A 16,770-nucleotide genomic window follows, 5' to 3' on the forward strand; every position below is an offset into this window, starting at 1 on the left:
GGGCACCGTACCGTACGGGCACACTCTAATCGGCTCCGACTGCAACACGCACATAGGAGCAAGCCGACCGACATGGACGGATGCGTGAAAGGAGGGGAAACGACCACAGAGAAGAGGGGCTGCCGGTAATCAGAAATCACAACAGAGAAACCACCCGGCAGTAATCCCGACATGAAAGGACCGTTGTCAGGAATCAACCCTCCTTCTGCCGGCCGACGCAGCATACCTCGCTTCTCACACTACTCCTCAGTTGCCGTGTTCCTTTGTCTGCTCAGTCAATCATATGATAGCCTCAGCTACCAAGACTTTGAGTCTCTGGCGTGGAGCTGCTGCCCAGAGCGAGCCCAGGAGCCAAGAGGCTGGGATCCCAAGAAAGGACCGCCGCTTCCAGCAACTCGCATTACTGGCCTCGACGCTGGGACCCCAATTCACCTCCGCTCTTGTTCACATTTGGAGCTACCTGCGCTAAGGCACTGTAAGTAACGCGTTAGGGCATGATACCTGCTGAGGGTTCACAGCCCGGGGACCACACTCGACACCCAGCCTGGAGGTCTGCAGAATGCCTGCATCACTCTTGCTGATCTGCAGCGGTCTGCGCTGCGCAAGCGGGGGACAGTCACTCTGGCCCCTCCGCATCCTGACTGACCGAGGGATGAGTAGACGGACTTTGTCCAAGTAGCCCGCTAGCTGGCACATGGCGTACGCGAGGACTGTCTGGACGGTATGGAAGGGCATGCTTGATATCTTTGGTCCCGTATGGCCAGTAAATCCGCCCAATCCCCCCATTTTCGACGGCGTCAGAATCATTCTTTGGAATACCTTTTCCAGCCAGTAGCGACCAGAGCGGGCTCTCCCCCGGTGGCTTGCCCGCCACGAGCGTACCCTGTGCAACCACGACGATGGCGGGTGTCGCCTAGGCGGGCGCCTCATTGCAAATCCCATTGAGTCCAGCGGGCAAAGGCATCCAAAGCTGGCGCCGAAGTGGCCCATCCGAAAGCCTGATCCTCCAGCGCTCTCCCATGATTTCTTTCAATCGATGGTTGCTGCAATCTTTTTGGTGGGTCGGCTAGGCACTACGGTGGGCGACACCTAGGATGGAATGCTCGCTTGCCTCGAGGCAGGTAAGTAGGTAACTCAGGTAGACTGGGAGACATGGATGGATGAGAAGGGGGAGGCAAAGCCTGTACAACCCTCTGATGAGAAACAAAGGGCCGGTCGGGCTAGTGCATAGCGCGAATGGGGTCGTGAGCCCGCTGAACACACGAATGAAGTGTGAGAGGGAGAGAGTGCAACAAAGGCTGGCCTGGTGAGGTTGACCATGAACTGATCCTGGCTCTGTAGTAGGTAGGTCCTGGAGTCACTGGAAGTTGTCAGCAAAGAACTCGACCCAGCAGGGGAAACGAGGTGACACCTCCCAATAACCCGTTCTCTTGGTGAATGTTAATTCAAGACAGGCCAGGTCGTGCAGCGCTCCCACAGCCAATCTTCTCCAGGAGCAGCACCTTTTTGCTCTGGGCAGCCACCTTGCAAGTGCCCCCTTGGGCGCGCGTGGCTCCAGGGATTCCTCCCACCGTCCTAAGCTGCATTCGGCCGACTGTCTTCCCTGTAGCCATGCTCAATGCCTCCATCCACCGCGTCACGTTGTGGCCATGCGCTGAGAACGCCCATGTCCCTGCAACCATGCAGCCACGCTGTGGGCATGGCCCACCCCAACTCTGCCCCACACGCCGCCTCTTTGCCTAGGTAGGTTTGCTTTGCAAATTGCACCCGAGCATGCAGCCGTCGGAGCAATGCCAGTGTCTTCCCGTCTCGTTGGTGTTGGTGTGCACCGACGCTGGGGTAAATCAGCACTTTCTCACCTCCCTTCCATGCTGGTGGCAGCTCGCGAGGGGACAGGGACGGGAGCCCGGTTTTCGGCCAACTTGGCAATGGATGCTGATGCCTGTCAGTCTCGCCGGCAGCAACAAGAAGGGTTAATACTGAAACACCGCTTTGAAACGGCTGCTGGAGAACCCCGAGACGACCAAAAGCAAAGCCGCTCTTGATATACGGGCATGGCCCTGTCTCGGTACCCTCACATGCCTGATGCCATGCTTGCTTCATCTTCTTCGAACCCTGTCATGCTCATCAGCGCTAACCCAGTTTCCTGACTCCGAGATAGTTTTTGGTGGCGTCGTGCTTCTTGAGCGCAGCATGAGAAGCACATGGTACAGTGGCGTTTGAGAGAGGCCAGACGACGGGAAATGGGTGTTGACGAACGCCAAACGCATGCTTGGTCCCAAGCTGACTGTCACCGGGTGTTGCAGGTGAAGCTTAGATCCTCAATGTGCGCCGCCGACACCGTAGTTCTTGTGCAGAGCTGGCCCAATTGGACAGTGAGGTCTCTCAGGGCTGTTTGCCGATGCGCCATTGACTCAACGGGGGTAGGTACTGTAGTGTTCCAGCTCGCTGTTACCGCTCCAGGCTATCTCCAGGACACCGATCATTAGTTCAACGGATATCGCAGCCGAAATCTATGCCTAGCCAACCTGTCAGCATCTTGGCTCAATCATCACGTCACACTCGCTTGACCGTTTGAGGGTTGAACAAGGGCGCATCATGCCCTCCCTGACGCGAAATTGGGATTTGCACGGTCAGCGCCTCTGTGCTTCGTCCTAGCTTCTAGAAGCCCAAATGGAATCTGTCCCGTGTCAGGGGCCGGGGCCTGTGACAGACTTTGGCTGGCCGAGCAATTCAACTCGACTCAAAATCCCGTCGACGAGCCACGCGCGGTCATAACTCACGCTGGAGAACACAACACGGGGTTGTGATTTCGGAGCAGCCGACCTGGTCTGGCACGGGTAACGTGATTTTGAAACGACCATGAATTTAGCGGTGAGGTGAAGTCATCAAGACTGGGAGAGGTCCAGTAAGGCTTCGACAGATTGATGTTCAGAGGAGTCTCTCTGAGATTGCCAGGTGTGGGTTGGAAAGGAGCAAACAGCCGCCTACCTTCCTGCCTCAGCACACGAAGATACAAAGAAGGAAGGCACGGGTCGGTCACATCATTTTCCAAACCACAACAATTCAGCCGACACTCGGCTTACACAACCCATCAATCTTTTCATCCCCATTGTGATACTTGTTTTCAGCAATCGTAACCAGATTCTAAAGAAAGCAGCCAGATGCTTCATCGCCAAGATCTACTGGTGCTGATGGCTCGAAGAAGGAATAGCCGCTGAAAGGACACACACCCAACACCCAACATAACCGACCGACGCCAGCAATTAGTGTCACGGTAATCGTTAACCGCTCCTCCACCTTGTCGTAGGCGCGCTTCGCTAGGGCATCGCTAGTGTCTCCTTTCCAAATTCACGGCTGGGTCCTCGTACGGTGCCAATGCCAGAGCGAGAAGATGCCGCGGGGCAAGACAAGGACATCGGAGGATCTGCCGCCATTTTCCTTGGCCTCCCGTCGCTAAGCCCCTGTTCCTTGGAGCCCCCAGACAGCTTGCTGTGTTGAGCGGGCCGTGTCGCAAGTCCAGGTGCGAGACGAGAATGCTTGTGCTGCTCCATCAACCAGGGACGCGATATTCCGTCATGCCCAGGACAGAGCCTGTCGGCTGCCCTAGTCCCAAGTCACCAGCATCCCGAAGGTGATGGACCGACGGTTGCAACGACGACGAAGTGGCACCCTTGGGAGGTCGGGCGGCAAAACCCCCAGCCATCATCAGCCCATCCGGCGTCTGCTGGCATGATTTCGGTTGAGCGGGCAATGGTCGTTGCACAACACGCATTTCGCCGAAACCTTCCAACGGCTTTGCTAGGAAACTGGCAACAAATTGGTTCGCGCATCAAGCGCATGGACAGAGACAATTTCGGCGTGGTGGCCCATCACGGCTGGTCTGGTGGTTAGAACTCACTCGCCAGATGGCACACATAGCCCGATACTATTGGCTCGGTAAGGGTTTTCAACGTCGTTTGCAAGAGTCCACAGCCTCTGCTCGAGCCTGGGAATAATCGGGTTTTGGTGTCAGAGAGCTGTTGCCTTCAACCATTCAATCCCTACACCGCACCGCACCGCACCGCAACTGGAGCACGGCGAGCTGACTACTCTACAGGGAACAATGCCCCAGGTCACCTGAGGTTCGCACGAGAGACAATTCCTGATACTCGGACGCTCAACCTGGCATCTCATTTATGATGGGCACCATGGGAGGCATCTACCCAATGAGGCACAGCAGAGGTCGCTGAGGAGTCTCAAGCAAAGCCCGGGTTATGACTGGTCACTTTTTTCCGTCTTGTCGGCATTCCCACGTGGCCCATGGCAGAGTTCGTCACACAAGGAATCCGCTGTGCGGAACGTTGACTGGAGAGCCCAACCCGAACGCCCAGTCCGATGAAACAGCAGGCTGTCCTCCTCCAGCCCCATAGGGAAAGAGATTTCATCCGAACCCTCCTGCAAGTTCGGAACGTTCTCGCACAGCCAGACAAGATGAGCCTTGAGGCTCAAGACGAAAGTCAAGACTAGACGATCCGATCCGGCAAATCTTGCATCGGCACAAAACATCAACGTGTGATTTGTTCAGAATCCACCGACGATAGAGTGATGGGTATGCGATCGTTTATGGGTTCGGCAACGATCTACATGGCTCCTTGGCAGACAAGTCTGAAGTAACAGCACGGGAGCGGCTTCACACCCAACCAAATAGCTATCTGACCCTCCGTGACAGGGCTAAAGCTGATAGCAGAGACTTCGAACCTCGCCTTTCTCAATCACCGTTGATACTGGGCAGAGATCCACATCCGAGCCCTCAGTCAACTCAATGCCCTTTGGGTGTCGGGAAACAAAAGGCGAGGGTGTGGGGCTAGCAACAAAATCGAACAAGGCTCCTGCCTGCTCGTCGCATTGGTGGAGCCCGCCACGTGGGTTTGAGGAAGCCACGCGTTTGCAACACGAGTAGTGGGGTCGCTTAGACGCCGACATAAGGCGCCTTCCCACAGCTGCATTGTTCCAGGCCAGCCACAGACCCAAAGCCTCCCAGTAGCCCCGGGACTTGTTACGGCAAGTCGTCGAGATTGTGGATAATCTCGTTCGGAGGCGGACGTCATCGCCGATGAAGAAGCTCTTTTTTTCTTTTTTCTTTCTTTTTCTCCTCGGCCAAGACAAGCAGACGAGGGTCCAAGGCCGTGACCAATGTGTCAGACCGGGACCCTTATGATCCACTGGAGCTTGGAGCGTTGCTTGGGTCAAGTTGTTGCTTACCAGCGGTGCTTGGAGCCGTCTGACGGGAACGGTTGGTTGTCCATACAGATGCCCATGTGGCCATGTGGCATGGCATGGCATGGCATGGCATCGGGTCGGATCGCTTCATCAACATGCACACAAAGGACCGGTCGACCCGTCCATTTGGCTCACCAGCGGCCGATTTGCATATTGTTGGTCGGAACCTGACGGCTGACTGCGCATCCAGCGCCATCGTCAGCTTAGGGCGGCTCGACGGTACGACGGACAGGCTGTTTCTAACGATAAGGATGTGTATCACCACAACAGACTTGTGTCTCTTGCTTCACCCTAGCGCACGAAGACGACCTCTCCTATGCAGGCATCAACCCTTTTCGATCAACAGCCACTAGAACGTATCCGATACCAGTGTTTTGAAACCAGAGACTGACGGCATGCGTCTGAGTTCTGGATGCACCATCATCTCGGGGCGCAATTGAATCAAATGTGCAGGGTTCTTCTGCCGGTCTCGTTCAATCCCTTGCCGGCCACGCGAAGTACAAAGTACTTTGCCATGTGCCAACAACCTGGGAAACCCACGAGAGAACGATCATGGAACACAACACAGATCCCTCTAACCATTCCAGGACGATAATATCCACAATCACTGCGGGCCACTCGGAGCCACCCAGCAGACAGGAAGTGGACAAAATGCTTTGGGCAGCAATCAAGGCTCCCAAAGTCTCGCGACTTTGCAGACGGTGAACAAGCTCCATGCTGACAATCCAAGCTGATGCTACGAGAGCTGCCAGACCCATAGCCACGTGCGGCATCGACGAGAGGGTTCGGCTCGCGGCCGCTTCCTTCTAGCCCTACGACGTTTCGATGGCAGTTTCGATGGGCATGCTCTGAGGCCGACAAACGAGGGCAACGGTCTCGAGACCATACAAAACAACCGGACCGGCTTGCTACCTCGCTTGTGTCGACCGACCACAGAGACGGCGCGTCGTCAAATGAGACTGCCTTTGAACGGCACGCCATCCCCGTACGTGGCGTGCTTCTCACGTGGGACGGCACTCAGTGCATGGCACATTGTCCCCTGCCGAAGCCCTGCTTGAAGGAAGGCGACCAGCCCCTTTTCGCAACCCCTCTTTTCAAGATCGACATGGGTTCCTCACGGCGCACTCCGTCGTCGTCGTGAGTCGTCCGTCACTTGTCCCGAGTTGGGCCTGACTCCATCTCGCGTGCCCTGTCCCTTGCCCATAACACAACCATCCATCTCAGAGCAAGCCACGATGTGATGCGACGCGGAGAGAGATGCCAGCGTTAGCCTTTTGGGTTTGGTTAGCAGAGCCTTGCCGACCCTTGCCTGGCAGTGCCAGTGCCAGTGCCAGTGCCGGTTAAAGATGGCTTGAGGAGGCTGGCGACCCAAGCCTTGGCTAGTGCCGTTTGACTCGATCACCACGTGGACGTGGACAGATGCACTGCTCTGACGGACGGAGAATTGATAGTGACCCAGCAGGAATTCCCATGGTCATTCTGCATTCGAGTGCAAATTGCATTGTGTATGGAGCACCGTGATGAATGTCTTGCGCTGGCTCGTGTTACACGGGCCCATGAGTGTCAAGATCCCAGTCTTGGTTTGGGCATTGATTGATTGCTTGCTTGCCCACGGCATCTCTGGACAAGATGTCTGTCCTGACTATTATTTGACCATCATGTCTCACCTCGTTGGATTCAACAGTCGAGGCTCGCCTTCGCCGATAGCTTGCCAAGCTGTTGGTTCTACTGACTGTCCAAGTTGACTCCAGCCTCTTTCACGATAACAGCAATAGTTGGCGCCCGGTCGGTCGAAGCCCCCCACTGGGAGTGACTGGCCCCTATTCTGTCGTGGGCTGAAAACCGTGCTCACCTTTGATACAAGTGTTTCTCTCCACAAAGTCCACCACGGGAGTCCATGGTGCCATTCCGTCACTCGACGGCGTTTTATCCCGCCAGCCGCCAAGTGGGCATGGCGCAGGCGCCGTTCCTGCGACCGTCTCTGGGCCTTGCATTGATTGCATTGCGCTCACGGACCCAAGTTTCCCCCTGACCCGCACGCAGACAGGAGCTATCACGGAGTCTGGCATGGCTTCAGCCAAAACTCTTTCATGTTCATCTTGGCCGGATGGGGGATGATGTCGATCCGATCCAACAGAGAGTGTGCCGGCCTGTGGCTTCTTGCCAACTTCGCCAATGCCGAAGACAAAATGCGGAGCCGCTCCCGCAATTCACCATTGTGTAAAGGGCATGGCAAGTTGAAGGTAGTGATGGACATTTGGTGGTTTTTAGTTCTTCCCATCCATCTCTTGACCACTGTGGCACTCTGCTACCACCAACACCGACAGGCCTATCCCCTCTGCACAGCACCCTTGTGGAGGGAGTTGCTGGTATACGAGTCACGTCCATGTACTGATGATTTTTAGTTTGCCTCAAACGTAGGCATAGGTCCGAGGCACGGTTGTCGTCCTCGACCACCAGCAAGGACGAGACTCATGACATGAGTTACCGGGCTCGTCGTCGCCATCATTTACATCATTACAAGCCATCTACATGTCTGCTACCACGTGGGGCTGCTCTTGGACCACCTTCCCGTGGCTCTGGATCTCAAGAGTCATGTCCCGTCGACGGACGTCCCAGGCCTGATGACAGGTAGACGGCGTGTGGGGAACCCCAGCTCGTTGGTGAACTGGCACGCACGATATCGATCAGCCAAGAGAAATAGATTAAGCTGGAGGAGGCCAGATCGACACACCACCACTGTGCTGCTCCCCCCGAGCTCCTGGTGTTATCTCGAGCACCATGACCAGTCACCACGGTGTCTGTGCCTCTCCTGCTCATACAGGACGCAGATCAGAGGCCATCCAATTTCAACGAGTTGGCCACCGCCATCTGGCATGCTCCCGCTTCCCCGAGATCACCAATTCCTGCGTGTGTGCCGTATCATGCACGGGCACGGCATAGCAGCTGAGCTCGGGGCAGGTCATGGCTCAGCCTGCAGCCAGACCCAATCCTCTCCCTCTCTCTCTCCCTCTTGCTTCTCTAGCTTCCCCCCACAGGCCTGTGTCAGCTGCTGCAGATACAGCGTTGCAGTTTCACGGCTCTTGCAAGCGCCCGTCATCGAATAGCTCAACTTGGCGGAAAGCTTGTGTACAAAGGGGAGAGCCAAGTGGTGGGAGGGATGTGACTCGCGATGAAGAGGAGGTGTGGGCTTGTGTGACTGTGTTGGTGTGCGGCCGTGCATAGGGAGGAGATGATGTCTGTTGTTGGTTGGTACTCCGGAGCATTTCCAGCCCTGCGGACTGTCATGACAGGTTACACTTGTCTGTCGTATCGCGGAGGCGATGTTGAATCAGACATTTGTCATTACGCGGAGTCGGAGCAGGGCAAAACGAGACAAGCAGAATGAAGGCATCAGCTTATCCTCTAAAGGTAGGGAATAATGTATAAGAAGAAGAATAAAATAGTAGATGAAAGAGATCTGAAATATTCCTTTTCTTAGCATATCTCTTTGACTATTTTATAATCTTTTTATATCATTTGCTGATGATGTTGAGAGGAGTTTGGCCTCCTTTGCCGTTCTGCTGTCCCGTCTCAGGTAGGGCTGTGAGGGTTGGGAAGATATGGCTGGAATGTCTACCGGAAACTGTGTCTGAAGGAGACAAGAGACAAGAAAAGACTATTCCGTCAGAGGCGCTCATAGGCTGATGATATACACGCGCGCAGGGACCAAGTGCTACTTGCACCCTCTGGAAATATGATGTGTCAGTTGACCTGAACCTAGATGGGCTTTTTCTATGGATGCCTCTCGGACCTCCCTCTCTCCTCCCACAACCGAGCCAGGCCAGGCCAGGCCAGATGATAGATGAGTCTACATAGTAGCAAGAACCGTTCAAACGCCAACGCTTTTTTCACTTCCAAGCCTCCCCTCCCAATGGGAGTTTAGTACATATCGGGGACGCTCTCTCTAGCAAGTTCATTCCCCTCCATTCCATTCCGTAGCGTCCCTCTCTCCCTTCCAATACCATCCATCTCGACAGCAAATGTCCAAGTGCCAATCGTAAATTACAGCAATGTCAGCGTCCCAGCTTATAGCGCAGCAGGAGCCCTGTCCTTTCTCCAACCCCGAGCCCGCATGTTATCCTCAATGGCGCGCCAGATGTGTTCCACAATCTCCTTGTCACGGAAGCGAGAGGCATCATGGCCCTCGCCGCGCCAACGGTCAATACCCGTTGACAGGACGCGATGGCCCCAGCCGCGGATGTTATCCGGAGGCTGGTCGCCTCGCCAGCCAACAAAGATGCCGAGTGTGTGCTTGAATAGCTCATCGGGGTCGTGCCACTTATAGTTCTTGAACTGCCACGTCTGCCCTGTCGTGAAGACGGCGACGATGCGGTTCCAGTACTCAGGCTTAAACTGTTCTGAGCCCTCGACTAGGATGAAGCGCATTGGGCGGTTCGGATCCACAGCGCGGATAGTACGCTGGACGTGGAGCATAGTGGCGGTGGAGCCTCCAGCATCAGGAGGGATGAACTTGCCATCCTCGAGGAAGGACCGCGCATTGGAGAGACGAAGGAGAGAGGAGGCGGAGGGAGATAGAAGGATGATGGGGTCTGGTCGCCGTGTGGGAACCTTTTGGTTGAGCGCGAGGGAAGGGTTGGTTGGGATGCTGGAAGAACTGGACTGGGACTTCTTCTGGATGAAGGGCACGGCAAGCTTGCGCACATGGGAGAAGTCCTAGGGAAGTCAGTCAAGGCTTGAAGGATATCTCATGGAAGAAGGGAAAGACATACCGTGGGCTTGATGCCCCTGAGAACCGTGTTGCGATCGCCCATGCGTCGCTCGCCGTTGTAAATACCAGCCAGCCTGGGGTCCATGGTGCCGCGACCTGATCGCGCCTGCGCGGCAGAGGACACGGCGCCCGTCTTTGCCGCTGTGGTCGCGCCAGCAGCCGCCGCATCTTTGTCGCCAGCGACGGGCTTGATGTACTCGCTTTCCTCACTGGCGCCCTCGAGCCAGGTAATCAGATCCAGTCGCTCGATGAAGCCCAGGTTCTGGACCTTGCCAGCACCACCAGCGGCGGCGAGTTCATCGTTGAGCTTCATAGCCGATGCATTGTACTCGGGGATGGCGACCTCGCGGTTCAGCCAGGCAAAGTAGATGCTGCGCAGGTCGACGGGCTTGTCGTGCGACACGAAGCGCGTCGGGCTATCGATGGGGACGGCGACGCTCCGGTCGGGGAAGCACAGGTGCGTAGCCTGTGAGAGAGGAACCGCTGGCGCTGAGGCGTCGGCCGAGACATCTGCGGATGCTCTTGGGATGAGAGGCGCTTTCGAGGAGATGGACTGTCGCAGGAGGACGAGGCCGTCGAGGTCGGCGGCGGACGCCATGATGGGCGAAGTTTGGCGCGTGAGCAGGAGCTTTATTGCAACAAAGATGAAGAAGCTAGGTTGCGTATTTCGAGTCGAGTAGCAAGCGATTGTCGAATTACGACGGCGTGTGTTTGGCGATGTTGGTGTTTGATGTGAAGGTGAGGTCGGTGCAAGCTGAAGATGAAAGGCTGAGGCTTGCATTTTTGGGAAGCTCACCTTGGAGCTCAGAGCCGCATTGGTCAACTCGGTGAGCAGCCAATCAGAAACGAGAATTCTCACCTCGCTTTGGCTTCTGACCTTGAATTCAACGTCGCATTTTCTCTGCATACGGGATGCATGATCTAATTGGGCAATTTGACTTTAAGGCGTTTCCGGCAATTAAAACGTCGCCGTCATTCCCGTTTTGGTGAATTATCCCTTAAAACTTCTCCGCGGCATGCCGCACTACCCGTGATATCCGGGGGTCTGTAGGGTAAGAGCTGGGCATTTGGGTTAGTTGATTCCAAATTGCAATTGACTCATTCTTCTCTTACTGACTGATCAGGTGAACCTTCTTGGTGAGGGGGTGAGAGGAGCATTTCCGGTGTCATTGCGGTTTTTTGCTGATTGATACTTTCTTGGCTGTGCGACGTGAGAATGAGAGCTGCCTTCGGTTGATTGATTGTCAACAACACGGAGATGAATCGTAAATTGGTGGTGATGAGCAATACAACTTCGCCGTGTCCCCAAACCGAGCTTTATGACATGTTCGTCATGATCAGCAAGCATAATGTCTCTCCGAGCCATCCCACTCCAATCCTCCCCCTGGCGAGACATGCACCTCCAAGCCTCCTGCCGCCAAGCGCGAGGCGTTTCTCAAATCAATGGCACAAAGGGCGACCATCCTCGGGTCATTTACATAATTCACAGGGCAACCCTACACGCAATCTCCCTCCCAAGTACCATATACTTGTCGTGTACCGGCACCAATGATTCTAGAAGCCCGGCCGTTTTTTGCCCACTCAGACGCTCGCGCCCATCAGCCTACGTCCACTCCCTCCGCCCCTACAACTTCTTCGTCCCTCTCAACTAGGAAAGTGAAGGGAGGGGGGGGAAGAAAACCATGCGGGCACGTGCGAAATCCCTTACCGGGAGGGGGGCCAAGACAAGCGCATTAGCCTCTCCAACGGCGCCGAGCACATGGACGTTTTCTTAGGGACCACCAGTTCATCACTTGCACTTGTTGATCGCCCGCCGCCCGCGGCCTTTGGGTTGGGCCCGCTCGAGCTGAGTAATATCCGACTCAGACGGGTGGGCTTTCCAGAAGGAGTAAGACTTCGAGAAGCTCTCCTCGACGAACCGTTTCGCGGAGCCCTCCGCTCCGTCTGCTCAAGGCGTGGCGAACGGGCATCGTCATCAAGGGCGCAGCTCGGTACGAAACGAGTAAAGCCACGACCCGGATATTGAATGGGGGATATTTGATCGTCGCCTGAAACTTTGTTCGTCCAATCCTCGGTCAACTCTAACCGTTAAAGAAATGAGACATTGATCGACAAGGGGCATGAGCATCTGACGCAATATGTAACTTTGGATGCTGAAGAATGGATGCAACCAGGGTGTGTTGAAGGGGTTGTCATGAATAACGTCATGTCATTGAATAGCCTCATTGAATGACCAGGTGATAATAATGCCAGAGTTGGGGAAAAACCATCCATTGTCATTCACGTCCGCTTAGGCATCATGACCAGGATATCGATGGTGAAAACTGTGAATGTGCTCTATGAACTGCAAGGTCTCGTCCTTGCTCTATTCATCAACTTGAAAACTGAAATGTCCAAGTTGCCAACTGACGTTGCTCTTCCGTAACCCATGTCTTCTGCCACAAGCTGCTGTGATTGACCATAACCATGAACAGACCAGAGAGATCATATATCAAACAGCCAAGGTCGTGCCCATACCAGACACAACCCCCAACAACCGTCACAAGTATCTACCCAGGGGCAAGTAGTAAGAGAGGATAATAATACTGAAATAACACATTGGACAGCGTGTTTACCCGTGTACACTCAACCATTCCCAAATCATCAAAGACCTCCCCAAGAGGTATATGTTTGCACGCCGTACCGCACAAGGACTCCATCAACGCCAGCCGGGATAACCTCCCTTTGCCCAAAGCACTTATATACCCAACACGAGCTTCATGCGTTCGTACGTGTAGAAACTGATCGCTACCATAGGGATGACCTTGACGTATCCGATGGTCAGGCCAACAAAGAAGCCGGGGATGCCTCTCTCCCGGAAGATCATGGCGGCCGTCTCGCCGATCCGTAGCCGTCTGCCGTCACCAACGGCTCCGCCAACTTGCATCCGTCGCCGGATCACCTCGAGCGGGTAGGATGAAGTTTGTGAGATTAGGCCCGCGATACCTCCAGAGCAGAGCTCTGCCCATGACCGCAGAGGAGCTGGCTTTCCTGGGGGGTGGTTCGCTTTCTTCGGTAGAGTCGTGTACTGCGCAAAGGCCTCAGAGCGCATGATATCTCCCACGGTGTCGTGTGTCAAAAAGGACATACCAGCGTATGGGATCATGCCAAGCACTGTAGGGGTAAATCCTCTATAGAAGTTGACCAGTCCTGCTCGAGGAGCAATGGCCTGCACTGTCGCTGCAGCCGCCTCCGCAGTGGCTGATACAGGTGCAGGGGCGTTGGGTAGCCTGGCGGTCGTAGATTTTTGCACGGGTTGTTCATTGTAGATCTGACGGCATATCGAAGTGAGAGAAGAGTGGCCCTCGCGCTTGGTCTCGAAGGCTAGTCGTACTCGGACGACCTCTAGGGGGTATGTGAAGAAGACGGACGTCACACCCGCCAAACTTCCACTGAGTAGCCTTCTCATCGGTGTCTCGTGTGATTTTCGGGGTATAATGATGGTTCGGATTTGTTCATACGCGAGAAACTTGATGCCAGCATAGGGAAAGATTCGTAGGAGAGTCGCAGAGTGTCCACGGTAGAGGCCCATGGCGCCCTCGTAATGGTAGATATCCTTCATGGCCTTTGCGACGCCAAACCAGGAACCGGTATATTTGGCGAACAAGGGATTGCTGGCCTGGAACAGAATTTTGACTCGATCAAGAGGTGCGACGGCGGTTTTGGCCTGCGGCAAATGTTAGCGATCACTGCATACGAAGTGATTGATCCTATCGCGCTGGGTTTGTACTCACAGCAGATCCGGCAAAGCCGCCCGCGACTCCAGATCTCCAGACATAATCCAGACTCTGCGTCTTGCGCTTGGGGGTCACCGCCTCGTCGTCTGTAGGGCACACGGGAGGAGTCTGCTTCCGCGCCTTGTTAAAGCCCTCGGCGGAGCCATGGCCCTGGTCTTTGGCGTTTCGCGCAAGATCGGACATAGGAGCGTGCTCCATGTGAGCGGCGTCAGCGGAGGACATTCCCCCTCGGATCGAGCAGCACGTGGCTGGCTTTGGTGAACGGATTCGACGCCTATCGAAGAGACATTCCGCGGCAGAGTCGACTAGGGGGAGTGTTCTCGAGAGCAAATGCTCCTGTTGACGGGTCGAGGTTGTAGGAGGAAAGGATCTTTTCCGGGTTGCGGGGAATGGACGGACTCGGAGACGGGATCGAGGTTTTTGGAGATGGCCCTGTTGCGGCAGAATTTCCCCGGCTGTCAGCGGCAGGAGACGTCATTAAACCGACGCTTAGTGGTCAGGGGCCGTTGAGTGGCCGAGGGGCCTTCCCCCACAAATCGCTGGTGGTCACGCAGCGGAACAAAATCCCCAGAAGCAAAGAAACCTGGGGCGCCCGGGGGGGTTCATTAGTAGGCGTCTCACTGAGCAAATCCACTGAAAGTCGAGGGTTCACAGGGCATTGGATAAACGGTTCCGGTAACCAATGACCGAGCCGAGGTTTGCCGAGTATGCCCGTAAATTCCCCAACATCAGCCGCGGCCAAGCCAAGCCTCAGGAACAAACCTCCAGTCTACCATCTGACCTGGAGAGCCATGGCCACCATGTGCCAGGGGAGCAGCGACAACTGCCGGTCATCGTCCGTTCTCTTTGAGAACCCAAGCAAGAGCCTTGTCGTCATCGACATACCCTCGTCCCTGGAGGAGAGCCAGGTTCTCCCGTCTCAAGTCCCCCGCCTTCACATCGTCTCCGCAGAACCCCCCGCAGCTCCGTATCCAACCCCGGAGCCCCGGCACGGCCGAGATGATCCGTCAGCTGTCGCGTCTCCCGCCGCCCAGCTCGCTGAGCTCATGACTGCTGCTGCTGTTAGTAGCGCCTTGCAGGACCTGGCCGTATCGTACCCCGGGCCCTTCCACCGTCCCCGTGTCCTTCAACCCCAGGCTCCGTTATTATCCGCTCTGCCGCCTCTGCTGCCAGAGAAAGCCGAGCCTCTCCATGGCTCTATCGAGGCTCTTTGTGATTCCTTTCACATGTCAGCTCCCTTATTCAACCTTGTCGTGCTGGATCCGCCTTGGCCAAACCGGTCTGCGAGGAGAAAGACGGACAAGTATGCTACCGTGCGGAATCTCGATGACATGCGCAGTCTCTTGCTACACATTCCTCTGGCATCGCATCTCGCGCCGGACGGACTAGTTGCTGTCTGGATCACTAACAAGCCTAGCATCCAAGCCTTCCTCACCTCCCCGACGGGTCTGTTTGCTGCCTGGGGCCTTGAGGTTGTGACCGAGTGGACATGGCTTAAGGTTGCCGCTTCGGGCGAGCCGCTCTACGATGTTGACTCGGCGTGGAGGAAGCCGTGGGAGAAGCTCGTCATTGCGAAGCGATTTGGTAGTAAGAAGCCTGGTGCTGTCAATTCCAAAGTCATTGTGGCAGTTCCCGATGTCCACTCGCGCAAGCCGAACCTGCGAGGCCTTTTCCAAGACATCCTCGGCGAAGGCTTTCTCGGCCTTGAGATCTTTGCCCGCAACTTGACTGCTGGCTGGTGGAGTTGGGGAGACGAGGTGTTGCGCTTTCAACAGCCTGAGCACTGGAGAGAGACGGAGGGCATGTAGACTTGCAGGAGATTCAGCGTCTATTTGCACTCATAATTTTGACCCGCCAACATCCTTTGCCGTTCAAGACTAGTTACAATAATGTACATCTTTGGTGCCCGGGTATCCTACAGAGGCTGTCTCTTCCCTGTGGCTCCGAATCATCATCTCATTAGCAGTGTACTGCCGTCAGTCATCCGCTGTGATATCTCTCTCCGATAGACCGCTCAAGCCTCCTTTTGCGCAGGCGTTGTGTCCTTCTTTTCCAAAATCTTGTCCCATTTGGGGTCGAGAACAACGTCGTTGGACCACTTCTCCTCGCCTGACAGATACTTCTTTGCCACATCCGATAGTGCCTGTCTCTCCTTGCTCCAGGGCTCCTTGCTCTTCAATCCAATCTGGAATCGCTGGCGTTGGATGTGCTCGTCGTTTCGCTTGTCCATGAGATCCTCGCGCATCTGCCACAACTGGTTGCTCCAGGCCTGCTTGTCCTCGGGGACTTCGGGCCACTGGAAGGGCTTGGCCAGCTCGACCGTCATGATCTTGAGGGGCTGCGGGCGGTACCACGAGCGCGAGTGCGAGTTGCGCTGGGTGAGGGGTTGCGGCTTGACATACGACCGGACCTTTGTGACCTCGACATTGTAAAGATTCCAGAGGTAGTCTCGGAGATCGAATTTCGTGAACCGCAGGGGCACCTTGAAGGTGGCCTCGTTGGGCGGGAGGAAGTCCTTTCGGAGGAATGTGATTACATGGTTGGGCCTGTATGGGAGGTTAGGAGAGGCAATGCAAGGCAATTGGGGTCGACTGACAGAAAGACCTGCTTCTGTCCCAGCTTGAAGCCGGGCAATTGGCGGGCCACCGTCTTTGCTACCTCAGCCATGGTCGTCGTCGTCGAGCCCGGGAATGAGGTTGTCACGGCGGTTGATCTTGGACGTGAAGAATTTCGACGATTGGCTTCTGATTGGCTTCAGCGGCAGAATAGAATTTCCGGGGTGTGCGCTGATGAATGAATATGTGCACACCCCAACTTACACGACACTCGAGGTGACGATATCTTCACTTTGGTGCAAATGGCTGTAGAAAATCGTGTAAAATGAAGGAATTTAGCTATATAAGTATTTATTGCTCCTTAGGAGCTGTGTTTGCGTCAATTGGCTCAAGTTGTGGCCTGTTT

At 55.3% G+C, this 16,770-nt stretch overlaps 4 protein-coding genes across 4 annotated transcripts; 1 reads left to right on the top strand and 3 right to left on the bottom strand.

Annotated features, from left to right (window-relative positions):
• Nucleotides 1-9,330: 9,330 nt before the first annotated feature.
• Nucleotides 9,331-10,940, bottom strand: NCS54_00239600 (RNA polymerase II-associated protein; the record flags this gene model as incomplete). The annotated part of the gene is made up of 2 exons (XM_053147995.1): nucleotides 9,331-9,978; nucleotides 10,035-10,940. The coding sequence occupies 2 exons, from the start codon at nucleotides 10,938-10,940 to the stop codon at nucleotides 9,331-9,333; spliced, it is 1,554 nt and encodes a 517-aa protein (XP_053003970.1).
• A 1,830-nt stretch (nucleotides 10,941-12,770) lies between these two features.
• Nucleotides 12,771-14,031, bottom strand: NCS54_00239700 (Hypothetical protein; the record flags this gene model as incomplete). Its single annotated transcript, XM_053147996.1, has 2 exons — nucleotides 12,771-13,739; nucleotides 13,807-14,031. 2 exons carry the CDS (start codon nucleotides 14,029-14,031, stop codon nucleotides 12,771-12,773), a joined length of 1,194 nt encoding a protein of 397 aa, XP_053003971.1.
• A 569-nt stretch (nucleotides 14,032-14,600) lies between these two features.
• On the top strand, nucleotides 14,601-15,617 carry NCS54_00239800 (Hypothetical protein; the record flags this gene model as incomplete). The annotated part of the gene is made up of 1 exon (XM_053147997.1): nucleotides 14,601-15,617. One exon carries the CDS (start codon nucleotides 14,601-14,603, stop codon nucleotides 15,615-15,617), a length of 1,017 nt encoding a protein of 338 aa, XP_053003972.1.
• A 206-nt stretch (nucleotides 15,618-15,823) lies between these two features.
• NCS54_00239900 (Hypothetical protein) lies at nucleotides 15,824-16,476 on the bottom strand (the record flags this gene model as incomplete). The annotated part of the gene is made up of 2 exons (XM_053147998.1): nucleotides 15,824-16,355; nucleotides 16,406-16,476. 2 exons carry the CDS (start codon nucleotides 16,474-16,476, stop codon nucleotides 15,824-15,826), a joined length of 603 nt encoding a protein of 200 aa, XP_053003973.1.
• Between the last annotated feature and the right edge of the window lie 294 nt (nucleotides 16,477-16,770).

Source organism: Fusarium falciforme, chromosome 2, assembly GCF_026873545.1.
Source record: "Fusarium falciforme chromosome 2, complete sequence".
Classification (NCBI taxonomy): Eukaryota; Fungi; Ascomycota; class Sordariomycetes; order Hypocreales; family Nectriaceae; genus Fusarium; species Fusarium falciforme.